The sequence below is a fragment of the Trichosurus vulpecula genome, chromosome 6 (genome assembly GCF_011100635.1).
Source record: "Trichosurus vulpecula isolate mTriVul1 chromosome 6, mTriVul1.pri, whole genome shotgun sequence".
Taxonomy (NCBI): domain Eukaryota; kingdom Metazoa; phylum Chordata; class Mammalia; order Diprotodontia; family Phalangeridae; genus Trichosurus; species Trichosurus vulpecula.
The window spans coordinates 229592024-229618246 of NC_050578.1; the positions used below are offsets into that span (position 1 = coordinate 229592024).

A 26223-nucleotide genomic window follows, 5' to 3' on the forward strand; every position below is an offset into this window, starting at 1 on the left:
CTTCATCCAAGGGCCTTTACTCCTTCCAAATTGATCAGGACTTTTTCACGTCTAGTTAAAATATCTTTGATTGATGGTTAGGTTCAATAGGGATGTCAAGGCCTTGTTTATGCCTAGTTCATATGTTCAATTGATTTTACGGAGAAGTCCAAGTGTGTTAAATTATTGAGGTATAGGTGTGGGGCATCCCTCTTCCACTTTTTTTAAAGGAGCCAGAATTGGCAACTATACTGAAAATCTTCAAAAAGAATGTACAAAGGCATATTATACAAAATGTACACAAGGCTTCTGCCAAAATGAGCGAGCACAACAACAAAACCTAGATGAGATGAAGGTGTTAACATCTAACATCTCTGTGAACCCGCGGTGAACCAGAGGAGCAGAGTATACTACAACACAGTCCGAGAACATAGAAAATGGTAAACTGCAGTGATGTACAGTAAGACATAAAAGACAGGGAGTCACCCCCAAGTCAGCCCATGGTCCCTTCAGCACAAAAGAAGGCCATTCGCCATCCAACCCACCTATGGGAAAACCTTTGAGGAGGAAGAAAAATCCCCAAGGGAATAGAAAGGTTTTCCCTAAACCATTACTAGCCCTAGCTGTGCTCCTGAGGATAGAGGTTCTAACGGTCAGTTCTGCAGAAGGAAGTGGAGTTTTTTGTCAGCTCTCAGCATACAAATGGTGCTGGGCAAGGTAATGCTTCTCATTCCATCTCAGTGAACCAAGCAAACATGGCTTTCTGGATGGCATCCTTGTAAGAATCTGCAGTTGACATACCGTAGTAGCTGCCTTTTGCTCCAAGCCAGCTCCTCTCATTCATATTGAGCCTCACTGGAGACCGTGATGCCTTGACACATCCTCCCCAAGCCTGCAGCATTTTATTGCCAATATGACTATGATCCATACCGTCCTTAGTGGGCTGTTCATAATTAATAGCGCCAAAATCAAACTGCTTCTCTTGTTTGGGTTTTGGAGGTTCTAGGCTTCTATATTTCTCCCATTTTTCTGCAGTTTGAGCTCAATACTTCATCTCTCTCTCCCTTACTTCTAGGTCTTGTTTAATCTTTTTTGTTGTTTTGTCATTTTTCTGTTACGTCCAACTCTTTATGACCCCATTTGGATTTTCTTGGCAAAGATACTGCAGTGGGTTCCATTTCCTTCTCTAGTTCAGTACAGCTGAGGAAACTGAGGCAAACAGGGTGAAGTGATTTGCCCAGGGTAACACAGCTAGTAAGTATCTGAGGCCAGATTTGAACTCAGGAAGATGAGTCTTCCTACCTCCAGGCCCAACAACCATGTAGGTAGTCTATAGTGGGTTGCAACCTTATTTGGGGTTGCATAACTGAATAGGTGGGATTGTGAAAAATTTGGCAATAATAAAAGGTTTCTGAATGTACAATGACCAAAAATTAATTAAAAATCAAACATATAATGAATCTGATGTGTTTCTGGGAGCTCTTGCCATGGTGCATCTTGAAACTTCACTGCAGTCTTGGTTCTGAACACAAAACATGCGCACTTTGCGCATGCCATCATGCCATGCAATACCAACGAATGCTGTCAGAAACACTTTGGCTCAGATTTGAGAATATTGTATGTTATGAATTTCAGTTTTTTTTACTGTACATACAAAGTTTTCTGCTTTTAAATATCATAGTTTAATTATGGAAAATAAAGATTTTTAATATTTTCCCACCATCATTTCTCAGCATGTAAAGGTGTTCTGCCCAAAGGAAGGTAAATTTTGATGGCTGAAACCTACCTAGTTAACTTGGTGTTTACTGGCCAGATTTCTTTCTCAAAGACCATGCCTCAAACCCAATTCACTCTGGATCTCATCTGTTGGACAACAATAGGTGCCTGCCCCACCCAAGCAGCACTTAATGGCTATATTTTGGGCCCTCCTGGCTCAGAGAATGTTTGGCCACCAACCATGGGGTCTTCCCCTCCCAGTTTGATTTTTTTTTTATTGAAGGGGCCATCCCTTGACTCACTTCTTAAAGAGGCCTATTCACTGAATGGGTGTTACTTTACTCAAAGTAATAACCTGAAAAGACCTTAGCTTAAAAAGGCCTAGGTCTCCTACTGTATCTTGGGCCATATCTAGTCATCCTGATCAATATCTGGTCACTGGATCCAGATGGCTCTGGAAAAGAAAGTGAGGCTGGTGACTTTGCATAACTCTCCCTCACTCAGATTAAATTCAATTGCAAGTCATGTCATCATCTTCCTGGTGTCATGGTCCTCTTTGAGAATGAAAGACAAACCACACAACCACAAGTATCAAATAAGTATACATTTGGATTGTATTAGAATGTTTGATTTTAAAAATTGCTGTTATCTCCTTCTTTTATAGCGATATAAGTGTTTAATTGCAGCAAGTAAAGACAAAACCCTTTAATAATATTTCTCTACCATCACTGCTGTATGTGTATGTAAGAGTGAACATCAATTTTTAAAAGTAAGCATAAAAATGTAATTTCATACACTAAAGCTAGTATTTATTTGAGAAACTACTAGCAATACTTTTTTGTATTTTAGGACGAAATATTTTTTAGTGGCTAAATTTAGACAGAAGAGGTAAAAATACTAATGATGTGTCAGAGTCTTAGCTACCAGGTTGTAGTATGCCTAAGTTGATAAGAAAAAGAAAATATGTCAAATTATTTTTGCAATATGGATTTACTTCTAATAATCTTGTTGGTATGGAAAAATCTCTTTGCTTAATTTGTAATGAAGCTTTGGCTGCAGAGAGCATGAAACCAGCCAAACTAAAATGACATCTTAATACCAAGTGTGCAGCATACTGCAATAAACCAAAGTAATTTTTGAAGGACTTTTAAAATCTTCGAATAAAGAAAAATATTTTGAGAAATTTGTTACTATCAACAAGAACTATTTGTTTGCATATTATGAAACTTCTTATTTAATTGCAAAAACTAAAAAGCCCTATATGATAGAAGATCTCATGTTACCTGCTGCTATTAAAATATCAGAAACAGTTCATGGGAAAAAGTATAGTGATGAAATTCACAAAGTTCCTTTATTGAATGATACTGTTTCCAAAAGAATTTCTGTAATTAGTAATGACCAATTCCAGTAGCTCATTACCAGGCTTAAGGGCAGGGCAGAGTTTGCAATTCAGTTAGATAAAACAATTGATATTTCTAACAAGGCGCAGGTGCTACTTTATGTAACATATGTTTATGAAGGAAGCATACATGAGGAATTATTGTTTTGTCACCCTTTGGAAGGACACACAAGAGGGGAAAATACACATCTTAAAGTCAATGAATTTTTCATAAATGAAGGTTTACTGTGGAAAAATTGCATTGAAGTCTGTACAGATGGTGCTAGAGCAATGATGGGTGAGAATGTTGGATTTGTAGCAAAAGTTAAAGCTGGTGGCAATGAACATATCACCTTTACTCACTGCATGATCCAGTGGGAGGCATCTATAGCCAAAAAATAAAGTAGCACCAGAGTTAGATGTTGTGCTTCACAATACCATCAAAATAATTAACTTCATTAAAAACAATGCCTTTAACAGTCATTTATTTTCAAACCTTTGGAAAGACATGGACTTGGATTACAAAAGCTTATTACTACATGCAGAGGTAAGGTGGCTCTCAAGAGGGCAAACTATAAACAGAAGATTGAAATTGAAAGATGAAGTTGTTTTACAGATATTTTCAAAAAACTTAATTATTTAAACATGTCACTTCAAGGAAAAAGTGTAACATTTGTGTTCAAAGATAAAATTGAAGGTTTTACTAAAAAAGTTAACATATGGAAGAATAGGGTGGAAAATGGTTCTTTAGAAATGTCTACAGCTACAGATGATTTTACAGTTGAAAATAACCTTCCCAAAGATTTAATGGTAAGAGTTACAATTGATCATCTGAAGTGCCTGGAGACCCAGAAATACTTCCCTTCAAATTTTGATTCTAAAAAAACTAAGATAGTTTCATAAACCATACTCAATTGAAATAAAAAATGGCAGTCATCTGCCATTAAAAGTTCAAGAAGAATTTGCCAAGTTATCAATTGACACAAGTTTAAAACTTGAGTTTCCTAAAAAAAAAATCATGAAATGAATTTTGGCTTGGGATTAGGACAGAATTTCCAAAAGTTTCTGAAATGGCCCTCAACATGCTTCTGCCATTTTGTCCTATGTACTTATATGAAGGGGCATTCTCAGCATTGACGATCATAAAATCAAAATAGCAATCAACTTTGAAAAATGTTGAAGATGCTCTATGTCCTGCAATATCAAATATTCCTCCAAGATTTAATTCTTTATGTTAAAAATCAGTCAGCTGACAATCAGTCAGCTTTTCTTCTTCACTTTAAATTCTTTCCATAAATTCTTCCTCATTATCACTATCACCATTACAAGCAGTAACTAGACCATGTTTGAGTGGATTTTCTCCTTCTCCATCTTTCACCAGCTCTGGGATAAACTGCTGTCATTCAGCCAAAGTTCCCTCCTTCTCAAAGAGAGTAAAGTCTTCATCTGCTGCTGCTGACTCTCTCTTTTCTTCCTCCCTCAAGGAACTGACAGGCTGAAAGCTATTTCTGAAGTTTTCTTTTTGTTTATTTGTACTCTTAGCTCAGTGTTCCTTGTCTTTGGCATTCCACTGTGCCATTTTGCTCTTCGGCTTCTCATTCTTTTCTTTCCCTTCTTTGGTGGGGGGGCGGAGCCAAGATGGCGGCTGGAAAGCAGGGACCAGCCTGAGCTCCCTGCCGAGCCCCTCCAAAAACCTATAAAAAATGGCTCTGAACCAATTCTAGAACGGCAGAACCCACAGAACAGCAGAGGGAAGCAGGGCTCTAGCCCAGGACAGCCTGGATGGTCTCTGGGTGAGGTCTATCCCGCACGGAGCTGGGAGCTGGGAGCTGGGAACGGAGTGGAGCAGAGCCCAGCCTGAGCGACGGGGACCATCCAGAACAGAAGCTGGGCGGAGGGGGCCCTAGCGCCCTGAATATGTGAGCTGCGGCAGCTACCAGACCCCTCGACCCACAAACACCAAAGACTGCGGAGAAGGTTAGTGGGAAAAGCTGCAGGAGTGGAAGGAGTTCACGGTTCAGCTTCCAGCCCCGGGGGCAGCGGAGGTGGGGCAGCTACGGCTGCTGCTGCTTCCGGCTCCAGGCCCACCTGGTGGGAGGAATTAAGTGGCGGATCAGAGCAGGGGTGCACAGCCTGCCGAAGATCTGAGCCCAGTTCGGGTTGGGGGTCCTTGGGGAAGGAGCAGTGCTGGTGCGGCAGAGCTGGCACCTCCCCCCCAAACGTGGGACATAGAACTCTGTAGTCTACAAGCAGTCATACCCCACTGAAAAACTCAAAGGTCAAGTTAGTTGGCTGGGATTATGGCCAGGCAGCGAAAACGCACCGAGATTCAGTCTCAGACTCTCCATTCTTTCTTTGCTCACAAAGAAGACCAAAACATACAGACAGAAGAAATTAATAAAGTCAAAGAGCCTACACCAAAAGCCTCCAAGAAAAACATGAACTGGTCCCAGGCCATGGAAGAGCTCAAAAAGGATTTGGAAAAGCAAGTTAGAGAAGTAGAGGAAAAATTGGGAAGAGAAATGAGAAGGCTGCGAGAAAACCATGAAAAACAAGTCAACGACTTGCTAAAGGAGACCCAAAAAAATACTGAAAAATACACTGAAGAAAACAACACCTTAAAAAATAGATTAACTCAAATGGCAAAAGAGCTCCAAAAAGCCAATGAGGAGAAGAATGCCTTGAAAGGCAGAATTAGCCAAATGGAAAAGGAGGTCCAAAAGACCACTGAAGAAAATACTACTTTAAAAATTAGATTGGAGCAAGTGGAAGCTAGTGACTTTATGAGAAATCAAGATATTATAAAACAGAACCAAAGGAATGAAAAAATGGAAGACAATGTGAAATATCTCCTTGGAAAAACCACTGACCTGGAAAATAGATCCAGGAGAGATAATTTAAAAATAATTGGACTACATGAAAGCCATGATCAAAAAAAAAAAAGAGCCTAGATCCCTTCTTTGGTGGAAGGCAGGCAAGTTCTTTGTCGTGTTCCACACTCTGCTACAGGCATACAGGTCTCCTTCTCTCCACCCCAGTAAAGACACTGCAGGGTCAAAGAACTGTAACAGTATGGAGAACCAGGTGGATTGTTGGTTTGATTGTACAGTTGGGGACTTTGGGATAATACAGCTGTTGAAGTAGTGGCAACTGCTGCCCCTGGTACAGTAGATGTATCATGCTCCACTCCCCCTGCTTGTTGTTGGCAAAACTACAGATAATCTGATGAATTCTGGGCATTCTAAGCATAGCCCTCTTGGCCTGGCTGGAGGTAATTGTTCAGGCATACCTCAGAGATACTGCAAGTTTGGTTCTAGACCACTGCAATAAAGTGAAAATTGAAAAAATGCAAGTCACACAAATTTTTTGGTTTCCTAGTGCATATATGTTAAGTTTACACTACGCTATGATCTATTAAGCATACAATAGTATTGCATCTTAAAAATGTACATACCTTAATGAAAAATGCTTTATTGCTAAAAAAAAATTGCTAACCATATCTGAGGCTTCCATGAATCAGAATCTTTTTGCTGGTGAAGGGTCTTACCTCGATATTGAGGCTGCTGACTGATCAGAATGGTAGTTGTTAAAGGTTGGAATGCCTGTGACAATTTCTTAAAATAAGACAACAATGAAGTTTGCTACATTGATTGACCCTTACTTTCACAAAAGATTTCTCTGCAGCAAGCGATGCTGTTTGATAGCATTTTACCCAAAGTAGAACTTCTTTCAGAATTGGAGTCAATGCTCTCTAACTCTGCTGCTGCTTTATCAACTAAGTTTATGTAATATTCTCCAATATTGTTGGAATTGTCAGGGAATAAGGAGGCCCAGGAGATGAAGAGAGGCAGGGGAATGGCCAGTCAGTGGAACAGTCAGAACACACACAATATTTTTCTATTAAGTTTGCTGTCTGATATGGGTACAGTTGGTGGCACTCCAAAACAATTATATGTATGTGCATATCTATCTATCTATCTATCTATCTATCTATCTATCTATCTATCCATCCATCCATCATCTATCTATATCTATATCTATATCACTGAACACAGATCACCATAATAGATATAATAATGAAAAATTTTGAAATATTGAGAGAATTACCAAGATGTGGCACAGAGACACAATATAAGCTGTTGGAAAAATGGTACCAATAGACTTACTTCACACAGGATAACCAGAAACCTTCAATCTGCAAAAAACTCAAGATTTGTGAAATGCAATAAAGCAAAGCACAGTAAAGTGAGGTATGCCTGTAGTTTACATTGTCACCTTCTCCACTTTGAGACTGAGTGGATGACCACTGAGCTACGGCAATGGTTATGCCAGCCACAGAAAAGGTGCTGACCCAGTTACCATCCGGGAGAACCCAATCCTTTCTGGCACTTTTGGCAAAATCTCCTCCAATTGTTTTGCCGTCGATATTCAGCAGAGAAAGAAGACTTTGTAGTATGTCTAGTAGCTGAGAAGCATCCATTGCTGAAGACAGCTACACAAATGCAAATCCTCTGTTCTGCTGCATCTGTCTCTTAGAAGATGAGAGTTACCGATTAATGCTGCATATGGAGTATGAGGAGCAATGGTCAAAGAATACTGGTGTCACGGTAGTAATCCACAGACTGGGGAGGCTGTAGTTTTAGATGGAACTTCTGTTCTGAGTGACAGTTATCAGCTCCACATCTGAAACATTTGAGTGTTTTCCTAACGTTGTTAAGGCAGCACTTGTTACAAAGCCATCCTCAAATTTAGGTGTGGGATTACTATAATGCATTGCAATGTGATCTCCTTAAATCACCAATTTTTTCTGATTGGTTTCTATCCAGCTGGTACCATCTTGTAATTGTCCTAGGAAGGACAGATCATGGTTTACACCTATTTTTCTCTTCATCAGCCGCACATCTACAGGCTGAGGGCCTTCAAAGGATTTCATTCTCTCTCTAATACCATTCTCCATAACAGTAACTGGAAGTGGGGGCAACATAATTGTCCTACTCTCCCACTCATCATTAATATCATTCCTGTAGTCATGTTCTCCACAGTCAACATCAGAATGGTAACCATTTTTGTTTCTGTCACTATTCCTTCTCTCCTTGTGACCTCTCTAGACCGTCATAATCCCTGGAATCATCATATCCATCATCCCTTTGACCATCACTAGATCTTTTATAATTTGAATCCTTTTGACTGCTTCTGGATTCACTTCAGTCTCGATCATCCTGATCTATGATGGAACTATATCTTCCACTACTCTCTGTTCTATTGAATCTTTTGTCTGAACTCATAGTTTTGATAATAGTGATAGTACACTGCTCCAAAAATGTCAAATATCTTTTCAAGAGGCAGTTGGGATCAAGAGAAAGTTCCGGGGGAGAGCATGGACAAACCGGTGCACTCACTCCTAATCATGCTAGATGAATAAACCCCTGCAGCTCAGAGTCCCAAAGGCTCCAGGAACTGGGACCTGAACAAAATGGAGACTCTGCCTCTTTTTTGCTTTCTGATTTTTTTCACATACTGAAACGTTTGTGTTGGTGATTGTTAAAATCAGTGGAGGAGGGAGGGAGGGAGTAGGGAATATGAAACTGACCAAGTAAGAGAGAGAAGTACATTTTTTCTGTAGCTTGATAAATTGCTCCAGATACACTTAAAGTTACTTGTATGCTCCTTAGAGCAGATACCAATTTTGCCTCTTTTTGTATCCCCAGTGGTTAGCACAGTGCCTAGCACATAGATGTTTATTAATTGACTGACTGATCTGGAAACCTTATCCGATGATAGTTAGATGGTCATCAAAAGACCTGGTTTTTTATCCTAGACAGCTGCATCACCAATTCACAGAGTGACCTTGGACAAGTAGTTGACTTCTCTGGGTCTCAGTTTCCTCATGCAAAATGCACTACTTACCACACAGGGTGAAAGTAGGATCACCAGACTACCTATGGACTGCCTTGTGGCTAGGCTTCAAGCTTTGGAAGCTAAGGAAATATTAAGAGGAAGCTATGAGAGGTAGGGAAGTATATTGTAGAGGAGTTGGTGTCCAAAGACCTTGTTTTGTGTTTTGCCTCTGCTGGTACTAGAAGGGTAACTGTGGACAAGTCACTTGAGGTCTGAATGCCCCAGGCAGCTCTCTTAGGACAATAAATGACAAATGAGATGAACATTGGTAGAGGGAGTTTTCACAACTGGAATTTCCACAATGATGAAATCATAGATCAGAGCCTGAACAAAAACCAAAACAATCAAAGGATGGTGACTGAGGAGATTAGTGTCCACATGGCTAGGGTTCTGTATGATAGGTCATCTGAGGTAGCCCTGAGGAGTGACTGGGAGTACAACGCTTCCATTGACAGAAAAAGGGAAGGAAGAGAAACCAATTCTGGGAGGAAGATGATTAATTTGGTTTTAGGCTTGTGGAGTTTGAAGTAAGAACATGATTCTTCTGTGGAGATATTCTTGTGTTGATTATTGGATTCCGAACAACAGGATGGGCATTTAGGAATCTTAAGATCTTAGATCTTAAGGATCTGCAGTAGTATAACATAGCATATATATGTGTATATTTATGTATATATAGGTTTATATAACCTATAGCATAGGAAAATAAAGCCAAGAAGAGAAGAGACTTGCCCAAGGTCACAAAGCTAACATGTCAAAGCTGGGACTAGAACCCAGGTCATCTCTAAGCTCCTGGCTCCCAGAAATGAATCCTGAGAGAGAGATAAGGACTGGCACTATAGATCCTGAAACTGTGCTAAGGGAAGCTCTAAGGTTGAGCAGACTTCTCAAGAGAGACAGAAGTAAAGAGAACAGAGAAAAAGAACAGAGCTGTTGAAATATAATTCCTTTCTTAACTCTATTCCATGGGAAATTCAGGAATCAGATGCCTTCAGATCTGGAGCCTGAGGCAATCATAGCTTCTAGCTTATCACAAGCTTCCCAGAGTTCACTGAACATATTCAAGGTTGAACTCACAGCTGGAACTCTTGAAATTTAATTTTTTTTTTTTAAAATGTTTGAACGGGAAGGGTCTTTGGAGGTTATCTATTCCAAAGCTTTCAGTACAGAGATGAGTACAGGGGTTGTGCGATTTCTGAAAGAATGTCTAGACCCAAGAGAATCTGATCATAATGACACATGCTTGCTATTGAATGTTGGCATCCAGTTATCCGCAATATCCAGTCTGCTTGCCTGTTGTACTGATTCCTGTCTGTCAAAAGAAGATTCAGGTGCTCAAACAAGTTTCCACGGGCTAGAATCTTATTTGATTTGAGCCAATTTATTTATTTGGACCAATAAAGACCTCCCTGAGAATGGGGGCAGCAGATATCAGAGGCAGAACTTGAATCCAGGCCTTCCTAACTCTGAGGCTGGAGGTGGCTGGCAGGAAGGGTTAAGTAATAAATTACCCCTGAGCTTGAGTGCAGGTCCATCATTGAAAAGTTCTGGGTTTTGGTAGGAAACAGATGAGGTTCCTGGGGCTGAGGCTGGCTCGGGCTCCCACCTGCTTTAGGAGAACTCTGGTGGCCTGGCCCGGCCCGGCCCAGCCAGGGACACTGAGTGCCAGAACCAGGGGCCAGGCAAACTTCTTCCCGGGAAGGCGGGCGGGAGGGAGGGAGCGAGAGAGGGAGGGAACGAGGGAAGGGAAAGGAGAGCGAGAGCTGCCTCAAATGCTTGGAATAATTCCGCTTCCGTTTGGAAAGGGGCAGCCTCAGTCTCCGCGGCCGCCGCCTGCCCTGCCGCCGTCTCCTTTGGGGCGCCCCAGTCCGACCCGGCCCGGCCCTCCCGGAGCTCCGCTCTCTGCTCCCCGCCATGGCAACCTCTCCCCAGAAGTCGCCCTCGGCCCCCAAATCTCCCACCCCCAAGTCACCCCCGTCCCGGAAGAAAGATGACTCCTTCTTGGGGAAACTTGGAGGAACTCTGGCCCGGAGAAAGAAAGCCAAGGAGGGTGAGTAGGGCACAGGGCTCAGCTCCCGGGGGCTCCCCGCCTCCCCCCCAGCTCGGAGTCAGCCCAGTCGGACAGCGCCCTGGGAGGGGCGGCCGGGGCAGGGCAGGGCAGGGCTGGGCAGGACTGGGCTGGGCTGGGGGGCCCCGGGGTGGCCGGGCTGGCTCTGCGTGCGTCCTAGGGTGGGAACAGCGCATCCTGGGGCTGCGAGACCCGGGAGCCCAGAGCTGGCTGCGATCCTCGGGGCTGGTGGGTCGGGGGGTTGTGTGTGTGAGTGTGTGTATGTGTGTGCGCGTCTGTGTGCGTGTGTGTGTGTGCGCGCGCGCACGTCTGTGTGTATGTGCGAGTTTGTATTTCCTGTGGAAACGTCACTCTGGAAAAATGCGGGAGCCAGGAGCCGGGCCTGCCCCGCCCCCCGCGGGCCGGCGCGGCTGCCCGGATGTGTGCTTTCTCCACCCCCGGCCTGGCCAGGCCCCTGCCCCGCTTCCCGGGCCGCTCCCCGCGATCTGCGCCCTAGGCAGCCCCGCTCGGACGAGCTGCCAGGCTTGGCGCGGGGCCGGGCTCCCCTCACGACCTCTCCTTGGAGGGATGCGGTTCTGGATCTTCCCGCAATGGCCGGAGAGGCCGGGGCTTTCTGCGCCTCCACCCGGTCCTGGCCTCTGGACTGGACGCGCCGGAGGCGGCCCCTGTCCGGGGTCTGCTAGAGCCTTCTCCCATTCCCCGAAGAAGGGAGGGCGGGACTGGGTGAGGCTACTCGGCTGTGGTCCATAAGCATCTCTCTCTTACTCCCAGCATCCACTTTCAGAGGTCCTCGAGGACCTGGGCCATAATCATAATGATGATGACGCGTGATGAATGGGCGCCCCAGGCAAATTCCCAAAGCATTTTAGAATATGCTGCCCCTTTTCAGCCTCGTGGCCTTCTGAGGTAGGGACTCCTGGGGTTATTAACCCCACATTTCAGATGAAGCAGACCAGGAGAAATGAGGTGATTCGTCCAAGTGCCAAACCCAAGTCCTGACTCCTAGGTCCAACATTCTCCTTTATCCTCTTCCCCACAAACTTAAAATATCCCCTTTGGGGCACTAAAAAGACCCAAACCGGCTCGGTGGAGAATTCTTATCAAGGTTGTACCCTCTTTTGGGTTCTTGACCACAACTTTCTGTAGGTAGCAGCGAGAGTATGGCCTCTCCCAGCCTTGCTGTGGTTGTTGGTCCTTTCTGGAAGAGGACCATGACATCAGGGAGATGATGCCATGACATGCAAATGATTTGGAGATAAATGAGGGAGAGCTGTGCAAGGTCACCAGCCTCCCTTTCTCCTCCCAAGCCATCTGAGTCCAGTGGCGAAATATAGATCCAGGTGACTGGAGATGGCCTTGATGCAGTGGGAGCCGTTAGCCTTTCTGATGACAAAGCTGAAGATGAGGGTTAATAGGGTCCTGTGGAAGGTTTTATATTCTCTAAGTGCCAGAGCTGGGACTTGATTTCAGGTGGCTACTCGGTCCCTCCAGCATTGGGCTAAGCCCTAGGAATACAAAAAAGGCCGGCAGCAGTCAATAAACATTTATTAAGGGTTTACAAAGTATGAGGCATTGAGCTGAGCTCTAGGGATTCACAGAAAGGTGAAAGACTGTCCCTGCTCTCAAGGCGCTCACAGTCTCATGGGGAAGGTGACATTCAAACAGCTACATACTAACAGGATATATACAGGATAAATGAGAAATAATCAAAAAAAGGGAAGTCACTATAATTAAGGGAGGTCAGGAAAGACTTCCTATACAAGGTGAGATTTTAGCTGGGGCTTGAAGGAAACCAGGGGAGAGAGGAGGGAGAAAATGAGGAGAGAGAATATTCCAGGCATGAGGGACATCCCATGAAAATGCTGGGGGTCAGGAATGTGCTGTGTGAAAGCAAGAGAGCGGCCCAGTCACTGGATCACCAAGTGCATAAGACAACTGGAAACATAGGAAGGAATCGGGATATGTGGGCTTTGAACGTCAGAGGATTTTATTCTTGATCCTGGAGATAACCAGGAGCCATGGGAATTTATTGAGTGGTGGTGTTTAGTCCTGACTCTTTGTGACCTTATTTGGGGTTTTCTTAGCAAAGAAACTGGAGTGGTTTGCCATTTCCTTCTCCAGTTCATTTTACAGTTTAGGAAACTGAGGCAGACATGGTGAAGTGACTTGCCCAGACTCACAGCTAATAAGAGTCTGAGAGCAGATTTGAAATTGGGAAGATGAGTCTTCCTGACTCCAAGCCCCAAACTCTAACCACTGTACCACCTAGCTGCCCCTAGTCATATGTTAGTAGATATTTAATAAATATTGAATTAATCAGCATTTGTTAAATAGACATATTAAGTAGAACACAAAGACAAAAATGAAACAACTCCTGACCTTAAGGAGTTTATATTCTGCTATGCATAAATGTATAAATATTATCTATACATATATTTAAACTTTATATGTACCTATTCATATATATTAAAACAATACACATAATATATTGCATATTTTATATGATATAGATAGATAGATAGATGCTGAAACTGTGAATTCACTGGTATAAAGAACCCCAAGGTGAGGAAACCATTGATACCAATGGACATCTGTACATCCTCTGAAATGTATGATCTCAAAGAGTAGCCTAGAGCAAGTGACTTGCCCAGGGTCATACAGCCAGCCTACATCAGAGGTAATACTCAAACCCAGGTCTTCCTGGGCATTTCTCTAGCCACTGTACCGTAGCTGCCTCTCATAAATATAACACAAAGTATACAAAACAAATACACATTCAACACAAAGTAATTTCAGGGGAATGGGGGAGGTAGCGTTAAGACCAGGCTGATTTAGTAAGTAGCATGTGAGCCTAGCCTTTAAGGTAGAGTTTGGTGGAGCATTCAAGGCACAGAGAAAAGCTTGTGCAAAAGCAAGGAGGTGGGAAATGAAATATCCTGTATTGGGGAGTAACAGGCCAGTTTGGCTGGACCTAGAGATTGTAAAGAGCTTAAATAGCAAGTGGAGTCATTTCCATTTTATCCTAGAGATAATAGGTCTCCCCTGAAGTTTCTTGAGTATTAATTCTTGAATAAATGAATACATGTAAGCTCATCGATGGCTATATAACCTTGGGGAAATAAATTAACTTCTTGTTGCCTCAGTTTCCTTAAGAATTTCACAATCAAGCTCAACCTTCTCTTTCCAGTTTGATCATGAGACAATACCCCCTCTCTCATGCCCACACATTTTTTTTCTCCCATCCATGTCTTTGCACAGGCTGCCCCCCCATGCCTATAGTATTCCCCTTATTCACTTTATCCTTTGGGAATCCCTACCCCTCTTCTAGGTTCAACTCAGGCACCCCCTTTTTGAATGACCTTTACTGATTGCCACCCCACATGACAACCTTTCTTGTGAGAGCCCTTCCCCTTGAAATTACTTTATATTTTCTATAAATGTATGTGGTACAGTGGAAAGACCACTTGATCTGAGTTCAGAGGGCTTGGATTCACACCTTGGCTCTGCCACTTAACTACCTAGGTCACATCACTACTCTGGGCCTCAGTTTCCTCATCTGGAAAATGGGATGATTGGATTCTAAGGTTTCTTCCAAAGCCATGACAGGAAAGTTTGCTGTTCAGTGCTCTGGATAGCTTTAAGAGGCAACATTAGGCATACTGAACAGCGACATTTTGAATGTGTTCAAACCATTGTCTGTGACCCAGGGATGGAGAATCTGCAGAAACCCCCTATGAGCACCCGGATTCAATCAGTCCTGAAGTTAACAATTATTTATTAAGTATATACTATGTGCCAAGCACTGTGCTGGGCCCTGGGGATATAGGGACAAAGAATGAAACAATCCTTACTCATGAGCAGCTTATATTCTAATGAAAGAGATTAAGTACACGTAAAAGTATACATAAATGTAAAGTTATTTGTGGGCAGCTAGGTGGCACAGTGGATAGAGTGCCAAGCCTAGAGTTTAGGAGACCCATCTTCCTGAGTTCAAATCTGGCCTCAGACACTTACTTGATTTTTTACTTTGGGCAAGTCATCTAACTTCATTTGCCTCAGTTTCCTCATCTGTAAAATGAGCTGGAGAAGGAAATGGCAAATCACTCCAGCATTTTTGCCAAGAAAACCCCAAATGGGGTCACAAAGAGTGGGACAGGTCTGAAACAACAAAAAGTTATTTGTTTATATTATAACATAACTATAAAATGAATATATATGCTCGTACACACACAAGAACTAGATTTTAGCTCTTGTACTGTTAGAATTGACTAGGGTGTTAGTCTGCAGGGGTGGATATCCCTTGTCTTAGAGGTAGAAGAAATGCTCCCAACCCAGCCCCAAACTCTCACTCCCCTTCCGAGGCCAAGCCGAGACTTCTGGCACTGTTCTCTGATTGTGCCAAAAGATGTTTCTTTTCTCAATGAGGAGAAAATGGAGTAAGAAACGACTTGGTGCAGGATCACAGAGTCAGACAGCGGCCGTGGCCTCCAATTTCAAAAGCCACCAAGGATCTCTGGGACCAAGAATTGCCTGGCTAATCATTTCTGTAGGGAGAAAATCCAGGCTATCTTATCATTCCCTGAATCTGCTGATATCTAATTATGGAGCTCACAGGGAGGGGAAGGGCCCCTATTGCCTGGAGGTGATGGTTAAACGTCCTGTGGAGCTTTCTTCCCTTTGTCTTCGATTTCTCCTAGGCTGGGCTTCTGGGAAACCATTTTGCACAGACTGAGGAAAGACAGCTGGGCATCCTTGATGTAAAACAACTCTTTTTCCAGTCTTAGTCTGCACATTTCTAGGATCTACTCTAAGACCTTCAGTTCGTTTTCTGAACTCTTTTAGGCACCAGTGATGGGTTGCCTGCTCCTTACTGGGGCATCCCCATTTCACTTTTGGATTATAGCACAACTAAGTTGCTCTTGTTCTCGTGCCTACATCTATCTTTGTGACTTGTATCCATGGCTCCTAGTTCTTACTTACTCTGGGCCCATGCAGAACATATCTAATCCTTCTTAAAAGCTGTCAAATAATGGAAGAGAGCTCTCATTTTCCCAATCACCCTTCTCTTCCCCCGGATAAAGTCCTTTTGCTGTTGTTCAGTCATTTTGATTATATCTGACTCTTGTGACCCTATTTGGAGTTTTCTTGGCAAAGATACTGGAGTGGTATGCCATTTCCTTCTCCAGCTCATCTTACAGATGGAGAAATTGAGGCCAAGAGGGTTAAGATACTTGCCCAGGGTCACACAGCTAGTAAGTGTCTGAGGCCAGATTTGAACTCATAAAGATGAATCTTCCTGCCTCCAGGCTTGGTGCTCTGTGCACTATGGTGCCTTGTATAGCTCGATCCTTGTATAGTACAGTCTCCAGTTCCCTTACAAGCCAGATCATCATCTTCTGGATGCATTCTCACTTCCTCATCAGTATCCATTCTAAAATGTGGCATCCAAGCTCTGTAGTCCTATTTCATAGGTACCTCTTTTATCTGAAATACATAGAATTCAATTGGATATTAATTTCAGCAAGCATTTATGAAATACCTATTGGTGCCAGGCACTGTAGGAAAGAAAGAGAAAAATGAAGCAGACCCTGGCCTCAAGGAGTTTACATTCTACTATTCAAGAAATTGAATGTGGCATATGACACATAGAACAGATATATTTTATATCACACACACACACAGACAAAAAGGTAAAGAATTGTATACAAAGTAGAGCCAGATGTTGGTGGACATCTAGTCCAGCCACCTCATTTTACCAGTGAGGAATATTGGGTTCAGAGGGGGAAAATTACTTTCTCAAGTCCACATAGGTAACAATTTTACGCAACTCTCAGCTGTGGCTCCAAGAAGCTGTAGCATGAGCATTGGCTATGCCCCAGTAAAACCATCTCAGTAGATGGGCTAAACCAGGTTGACAGGCCTCAAATCCATTGATGAGTGCAGGGATGTCTACCCCAAGCATACGAACATCCTGGGTAGATGAGAAAAATTTGTTCCAAAGGCCATGAAGGCTGCTGAAGGAGGTGCCATGCAGTGCTCAGTGCTTGATCAGACATCAGACTCCAAGGTCATCCACTGCATCCCAGGCCATTGCCAGTTCTCTGGAAGGGAAAGTGAGGCTGACTATTTTGTGCAACTGTACCTCACTTAAATCCAATTTACGCACAAGTCAAGATATCACCCTGTGGCATCATTGGTCCTCTTTGAAAATGAAGGATCTGCAGCAGCAGCAGCAACAGGGATGTAATATTTACACCGCGTACCTCTTGGAGCTGTTGTGAAGATGATTTGGGATAATATATATGTGCATATATATGTATATAAAGGAGTTTGTGGACATGAGGCTCCATAGAAATATACATGGTTGTTATTATTAGGTGTTATCAATTGTGCCTGAAATCTCATTCTCTCTGCCATAATCGGGCTCCTCTGCTCTTGAATCAGGTCAGCTTGTTCACTCCAGAACAAACAGAAACTTTACAGGCTCACAAATATGCTTTCACTTCTAAAGAATCCATCAGTGAAACAGCCATCTATTAATAACGATAGTAAGTGATGACTTTGTTCTCAATTTCAACTGATGCTGTCTAAGTGATTGGCAAAGATGGTGGTGTTGAGAGGAAGCAGTACAGCCCAGCTCTCTTGCACAACTACTCTAGAGAAAACTTTGGAAGAGCCCCAAAGTGGCAGTTGGGAAATCCAAGGAAAAAATACAGTGGGTCTATTTTTTTTTCAGCTCAGGTTGGCACAGGGAGACACCCAGAGGCCCTTCTCACTCTCCTCCTACCCTGGGAGCAAAACCAGCCCTTCCAGGGATCAAAACCCTAATCTACTTACAAAACTTCTAGAGAGCCACATCCAAACAACCTCAAATTATTGGGAATACTCAATTTGAGGCATATACAACCACTCACATTGCCTCACAGCTCTCACATGGATGAACATTAATCTATGGGCAAAGAGATAATAAGGTCTATGAGTCATACCACTGATCACAATGAACTAGGGTCCCAAACCTTCATCCTAGTCTGTTTTGTGCTCTTCATTCATACACCCCAAAGGTTAGTTTATTAGCTATGCCTAGTCCACTGATTACCAACAGCAGGAGAACGTTGAGAGCACTTTTTCCCCCAACCTAGGGGTAATAAATAACTATAGACAGCTGTGAACCCTTTGGGGGGCCATCACAGCCTATGCCCTTCAGAGCCTATCAGAATCTTTCTAAGTTTGAAAAGATTAATCAGGCAACATCAGAGAATGAATTTTGGAAGCTATATTAACTCATAAAGTCCAACTACTGAGGTTAACCAGGAGAGAGCGAGACATCGGGGAGGTGACTGTGTGGGGACTGCAAAAACTCTTGAAGTTCTAAGGCTGAAGCACATAGAGGGCATATGTCATGTGCAGCCATGGACAGACTACCTAGATAGATTGAATCATTGATCTATGAAGTGTTGGGGTGGAACTAAGTGGAGATGGTATGGTAGAGATTCCATTGTATTTAGGATTAGAGTCTGAATCTTGGCTCTGCCACTCACTCACCTGTGTGATTTTGGGCAAATCACTTTACCTCTTGGTTTCTTTATCTGTAAAATGATCAGCTTTGATTAGATTGTCTCTGAACTTTCTTCTAGTTCTAGATCTGTGATTCAAGTGGCTAATTTCTGCCTTTATGAATGGGTGGCTCTTCCCATATGCTCTTTAAAAGTAAAAATAATGTGGTTTCTCTTTGTTCTGGGCTTGATGGGTTAAAACCCTTAGCAGTTATGGGATACTGGATTTCTGACATGACCAGTATGGTAAAGCAATGAATTTGGGATAAGAGGATCTGAATTTAAATACAAACAGCACCGCTTACTAATCACATGATCTTGGGCAAGGTGCCTTACCTCTCTAGACTTCAGCTTCTTCATCTATAAAATGAAGGGGTTAAATTCAGTGACTTCTAAGGTCCGTGGACCTTAGATCTATAAGATGGTAAGATGATAAAGTAATGAGATTAATTTGGAGGGATAGCTTTCGCAATAGGGCTCTTTCTTTTTCAATCTGTAGAAACATTCTATGGGTTGAAGAAAAGCATTAACTCTCCACTAAACATCTGGGTCCCAGACTGAACTGTTATAAGAGAAAGGGGCAGGAGGGTATCAAATGCCCCATTCATTCCTGATATGAAATAGAGATGTCCACTGTATTTGGTTAGGTAGAATCTGAGATTTTATTTTCTCTTTGAATTGGTCTTCTGTGGTTGGTTGGTTGGTTTTAACTATAGAACTGATCTCTATACCCTTTATCAGATAATTATTATTAGTAAACAAATACTTGAATGCATCCAAGGAGCTGACCGTTAAAGGAGCCTGGCAATGAAACCAATTATCAAATGAAAAATCCCCCTCTTTTTAGTGTGAATAATCACTCCTTAATCTGTTGGGTTTGCAAGTTTGGATCTGTATATGCTAGTTTGTCTTAAAATTAGGAAGCCCCCACGATGTGACCTTTCAGGAGTCCTGTCTACTTTGGCTTACTGGGTGAGATGTAGTCAGTCATTGGTTTCTGAGTTAATCTGTGCTCCTCTCATTTACTGCATTTGGGCACCATTATGAGAATCCTTTTCTAGGTTTGATGGGTAAGACAGGAGAGATCTGCATTGTAGTAGAAGTGCATTCAGAAATCTGTAGTCAGGTGTTTCATTTCATCTGGAAATCTCATTCTGAGTCAGCTGGAGGTCATAATTATCACCTCCCTGTACCTCTGGGCACTTTTTGTGGGGAAAACACCAATGGAGGCAAACACTTTTCCCCTATGGTGTTGGCTTTCAGCATATTTCATTACTGTCTCATTCTCCTTATCCCCCTTGCTTCCTGATCGATTTGTAAATGTGGATATTGCCTCCTCTCTTCCATGCTGCTGAAAGATACTGTTCCGACACAAAGGAGATGTGAGTGATGTCCTTGATGAAAGGGAAGTTGGATATCTTGGGGACAGTGATGTCTGGGGTCTGCTTGGTGACAGGAGATTGGAGGATAAGGTTGCCCAGATGTTTTCCCTTCTACCAGATCAGAAGTTGAGGGTACAGTGTCCCCAGATTCCATTTAGCCCTCTCAGGGGGTACAGGCTGTCTACCACTTTCTCTGCAGGGCACATATGCATGTGAAATAATGAACCGTCTAGTTATAGCGGCATCCTGATTTCCCATTCAGTGCATCACTGCTATTTGTGAAATTTCATTGGAGAGTTTAGAGATGTGTCTTTATGAGATACAATGGTGTAGTGAGCAGAGTCATAGACTTGAAGATGGGAAGACCTGGTTTCAAGTTTCTCATTAGGTGCTTGCCAGGCTGACTAGTGGGTGCAGTATATAGAGTTCAGGGCCTGAAAGACTCATCTTCCTGAGTTCAAATCTGGCCTCAGACACTTACTAGCTGTGTGACCCTGGGCAAGTCACATAACCCTGTCTGCCTCAGTTTCCTTATCTGTAAAATGAGCCAGAGAAGGAAATGGCAAACCTCTTCACTATCTTTACCAAGAAAACCCCAAATGGGGTCACAGAGAGTAGAACATGACTGAACAGCAACAGCTGTGTGACCTTGGATAAATCACTTAATGTCATAGGCTCATAGATTTAGAGCCAAGGGAGGCCTCAGTGACCACATACTCTAACCCCTTCATTTTACAGCTGAGGAAACAGAAGCCCAGGGAGGATGAGAGACTTACCTGATGCCACACAAATACAGACAGAAGAGACTTGAAAAATTCTATAATGTGAAAGGGCCGCATATCAGGGAAGTCTAGGTCCTATGATTCCAAAGCCGATGCACTTTCTGCTGTCCTTTGATTTCTCTCCCTGACCCTGTTCCATTATCTGTAAAATGCAGAGGATGATAATAGCAAATACCTCAGCCGCTAGGTAGCACAGGAGACAGTGCTGGACCTGGAGTCAGGAAACCCGAATTCAAATCCTGCCTCAGACACTGACTTAACTGTCACTGAACCTCTCACAGCCTCAATGCCTTCTTCTGCAAAATAATAGTACCGACCTCATGGTGGTGTTGTGAGAAAGAAATGAGCTAAAACACATAAAATGGCTTGCAAACCTTAAAGCGCTATCAAAATGCAGCCATTATATTTGCTTCACTGGGTTCTGAAGATCAAAGTAGATAATGTATACGATGTGCTTTGTGAGCCTGTGATGGTAATCCTCAAGTTTTATAGGGCAGCAGGGCATTTCACCTCCTCCTGCTTGGTCCCTTTTCCTAGCACCACTCCCAAGTGACAGGTAGGGAGAATGATTTTTCCTTCCCCCTCCCCTCCCCCAGTCTTCCTCTCTCCCCTCAGTCCTCCATCCCTTTCCTCCGCGAGTCTCATTATGTTAAATTAGAAGTTCTCCCATGATGAGAACAGTAGGGTCAGATTGGGCTGTTCGTCCTCCTGCACCTGACTCTGGTTGATGGGCATCAAAATTTCACACCTCGTAATAGCCCTGCCAGAGGAGGGTGTCTGAACAATTGGACTCTGACACTTTAATAAATCTGAGACGTTCAGCAACCGAGAGCAAAGTTCAAAATTGCTGAAATTGGTGTTAGAACAGATGGGGAAACAGACAGCTCGGTCCCCTGAATTGGATGGATGGCAATTGTCATTCAGTTTATAGATTCTAACTGTCAGGTTTTCAATGGATATGACATCAATTTTTAGTAATTTGGACTCCCTGCTACCTGGCCCTTTCACATTACTGGTACCAGGAGGTGTAATTCATGGTCTAGCTTGTATTCCTGTTAAAAAAAATCCACGTCTTGCTTCTCTGGTGCTGAGCAGTGGTGTTTTGGAGTGTTTGGCCAAGATGAGTCCTTTATATGAGTGTGATGACAATTTCATTGCCTTTCAGAAAAATTCATTAAAATGTGGTCATTGTGGCCATTTAAATGGCTTCTTGCAGAGAGAGAGGACACAGTTCCTAAGAGTAGAGATAATATGCCTGGTTTTTATACAGTATTCAAGTCAACAAATATTAGGCACCTACTGTTTGCCAGAAATTTAGGATACAAAGATAAACAAATCTATTCTTACCACCAAAGATCTTACATTTTACCAGGGGAGGTACTATTAGTAGACAGTCAAGAAAATATAAATTATATACAATTCAATATGCATTTATTTAAGGGTCCATGGTATGCCAGGCCCAGAGGATTAAAAAAAAAACCCAAAATCTGAACTCCAGAAACTTACAGCTCACTTGTGAGGATACAAAATGAACATAGATAAATATAATATGTATACAAAATAAATACAGGTTAATGGGAACAGGGGTTACTGGGCTGGGGGAATGCAGAAAAGTCTCTGGTACAAAGTAATTTCAAGATGGAGAAACCACTAATAACTGAGAGGATGGCTCCTACCTGGAAGCTATGAAATTTAGGAGAGAGTGCATTCCAGAAATGGAGGTCTACCTGTGCAAAGTCATGGAGGTGGGAAATGGAATGTTACGTTGAAAGAGCAGCTACTTGACAGAAACTGACAGTGCTCGACGAAGAGTAAGAATGAAATATGATTGGAAAAGTAGGTGAAAGTCAGATTATTGTAGAGGGCTTTAAAGGTACCCACTAAGGAATTTGACTTTGATTCTGGGGCAATAGGAAGCTACTGAAGATTTTTGAGTAGGTCAGAGCTGTGCTTTAGGAAACATCAGCATAGGGGATGGATTAGAAAAGGAAGACTACAAGCAGAAGTAACAATTGGAGGATCGATGGCAATACTGCAGGCTAAGGAAGATAAGGGTTTGTATGGGGGAGGAGGTGATTTAATGATCATCGTATGAACTTGCTTCTGTGCCTGCTGCTAGGAGTTCAGACCTGGAATCAATGGGGTCTGTGAATGACTTAGCTATTCTCAGCAATACAATGATCCAAGACAATCCCAAAGGACTAATAATGAAGAATCATACTATCCTCCTCCAGAGAAAGAACTGATACTGTTTGAATACAGAATGAAGTATGCTATTTTGCACTTTTTCTTTAATTTTTTTTCTTTTCTTTGAGGCTTCTTGTACGAAATGACTAATATGGAAATGTTTTACATAATTGCACATGTATAACTTACATCTGATTGCTTACCCTCTTAGAGAAGGGTAGGGAACGGATAGAATTTGGAACTCAAAACTTTAAATAAAAATGTTTTTTAAAGAAAAGAAGTATCGAGACTTTTCCACCTATTTATTTCAATTGAGTAGATGTGTATACATCTTTCCCAACTCTGAGAGAACTGGGGGTGGTTACCAAATAATAATCCCCTTGCTTTTGCCACAATTTTATTGAAAACGTTTGAACTAATATTCGTTAGTGAGGTTAGTTTATAGTTTTCTTTCTTTGCTTTATCCTTCCTTGCTATAGGTGTTGGGACTGTATCTCATAAAGGAGTTTGGTAGAATGCTTTTTTTCCTTAATTTTTGAGGATAATTTGTATAGTAAATGTTACTAATTGGATTTTTTCTTAAATAATAGAATTTACCTGTAAAATCCTTCTGAACCAGATTTCTCTCTCCCAACCCTTTCCTACCCTACATCAGTACTTCCTTTTATACATAGTTCAATTTCCTTTTCTGAAATTAAATGAAGATTCCTACCATGGACAGCTAGGTGGTGCAGTGGACAAAGCACTGGATTTGGAATCAGGAAGACCTTACTTGCTAGCTGTGTGACTCTGGGCAACTCACTTAACCTCTCTGGGCCTCAGTTTCCTCTCCATAAAATGAGGCAGTTGAACTCAGTAGCCTCTAGGTCCCCTCCAGCCTTAAATCTAATATCCTATCACCTATTTCATGTTCTGCTAATTTAGATATTTTAATAGTTCATCCTGTTTCAAGTTCTTGGTTTTAATGGCATGTAACTGTCTAGGAGATTCTGACCATTCTTTTTATTTCTATTTGTTGTGATGTTACCTTGTTCATTTTTAATTTTGTTAACTTAGTTTTTCTCCTTTTTACTTAACTAAAGCTTTATTGATTTTTGTTAGAATTTAAAAAAACAGCTTTTAGTTTTATCAGTTGTACCATCTTTTGTTTTTAATTGGTCTATTTCTCTAATTTTTCAAATTTCCCCTTTTATGCTTACTTTGGGTTCATTAGTTAATTTTCTCACATAAAATTCTGTTTTCTGTTAATTCTCTACTTATCTGTTTTGTTCATGTAAGTTCTCAGGAATGTAAATTTTCCTTTTTAGAACTGCTTTAGCTTCATCTTAGAAATTTTGGTATGTTGACTCATGATTTTCATTATCTTTCACGGTCATTAGTTGTTTTATTTTTTGACCCACCCATTCAGGATGTTCTTTTTAGTTCTTCATTTAGGTCAGTATCTTTGGCTTATGTTCCTTGTATTTCTTACGGTTTTTATTGCATTATGATCTGTAAAGGATGTGTTTAGTATTTCTACTTTTTATATTTATTTATAATTTCTTCTTGCTTAACACATGATTATTTTTGTAAAGATATCATGAGCTGAAAAATATATACATTCTTTAATGTTTAATTCAAATGATACCTTAAACCTTTCAGCACTATATTCTAACAGATTTTCAGTCTTATGCTTTCCCTTTGGTTATTTTTCTGTTAGAATTGTCCAGCCCCAAGAGAGAAACATTAAAGGGTCCTACCAGCATTATTACTGTCTATATCTTTTTACAATTCAATTAATTTTTTCTTTATGAATTTAGAAACTATGCCATTTAGTGCATACGTGTTTAGCATTGATATTCATTCATTGTGGTATCTTTAAATATACGATGATGTCTTTGTTTTTCTCTTTTGATATTGCGAAGTTTTATCTTTGCTTTGTTTGGTAGCATAATTGCAATGCCTTGCCTTTTGGGATTCACCTAATGCATAGTAAATTTTGTTTCAGTCCTTCCTTTTTATTCTCTATGTCTTTATTTTTATGTGTTCCTTGTGTACAGTAAATTGTTGGGTTTTATTTTCTTGTCCATTCTACCATGCTCTTTCCTTCTACTAGATGGTTTAATCCATTTATAGTTAATGTAATAGTTGTTTGGCTTGTGTTTTCCTCCATTTATTTTTTCTAGTATTGCTTTTTAAAAATACTCCCCTTTTGAGCCAGTATTTTCCCCCAACTGTTAGTTTTGCTTAAAAAGACTAAACCAATTACAAGGTATGCATTTCCCACTGCAAATACACAGCTATTCCTTCAGGACAATTCTCTTCAGCAATAACCCTTCTTTACTTTTATCCTGTAGTACCCCCTCTGCCAAGAGACGCTGGGAAATCACCAGCTTTTCACTGTTCACCCAGGGACTTAGTAGAGATGCTTCACCTATTATCCAATGGTCCTCTCTCCATTTATGCCATGTCATACTCTGTAACACTTTCCTACCTCTAGAGAGGCAGGGAATATAGTCTAGGGTGTATCAGTTGTATGCCTCCATGTACTTTTCCTTTTTCTTTAAAATTCCTCTTATGTCTTTTTAAATCCCTTGATAGTATCTCTTCTGATCAACTGTAGATTGATTTTTCTCACATTTAAAAAATAGCCTCTTAATATGAGAATTAAGTTTAATACTTAGTTTTTCTTTTATAATTGGATTTATTTCTTGTATTCTTGTTGTTTGGGATATTTGCAAATTAAATATTCTGCTCACTTCTGATGTGTGTGTCTGTGTGTCTGTGTCTGGTTTTCAAAATACCTCAAATGTCTCTTTTGTTGAAGAATTTTTTCCATCAATGATTAGATCCAAGTTTTTCAGGTTATGTGAATTCGAGTTACAGCTTAAGCTCCTTTGTTTTGTGTGTGCGTGTGTGTGTGTGTGTGTGTATGTATTAATTCCATTCCTTCCTGTGAATTCTTGTGAAATCAAAATAATCCTGCTTGATTTCATTTCCTATGCTTCATATTCGTAAGTCTTTCTCATAGGTGCTTGCAAAATTTGTCGTTTTCATTAAACTTCTAGCCAGGAAATGTCATTTTTATATGGTTGCCCAGATCCAGCTTCCTGGAATTTTGTGGAAGCTCTTAGTTTTTACAAATAAATAAACCCATACCTCTGAGTCGAAGGAGGCATAGGAAGGAGAAAGCAGAAGTTAGGATTCAAAACAGAGGAATAGATGCATTAACAGTGGGGCTTGCAGGGATGAGATAGAATCATGCAATCTCAGAACTCTAGGGAACTCAGAGACCATCATT

At 41.6% G+C, this 26223-nt stretch overlaps 1 protein-coding gene and 1 pseudogene across 1 annotated transcript in view; one reads left to right on the plus strand and one right to left on the minus strand.

Annotated features, from left to right (window-relative positions):
• Nucleotides 1–706: 706 nt before the first annotated feature.
• LOC118854924 lies at nucleotides 707–8358 on the minus strand (annotated as a pseudogene).
• Nucleotides 8359–10749: 2391 nt separating this feature from the next.
• PARVA (parvin alpha) overlaps nucleotides 10750–26223 on the plus strand; it is a 171207-nt gene continuing 155733 nt past the window's right edge. The window contains exon 1 of the mRNA XM_036762936.1: nucleotides 10750–11021. Coding sequence (XP_036618831.1) covers nucleotides 10886–11021 — 136 coding nt within the window. The 5' untranslated portion in view covers nucleotides 10750–10885. The remainder of the gene's footprint in view (nucleotides 11022–26223) is intronic.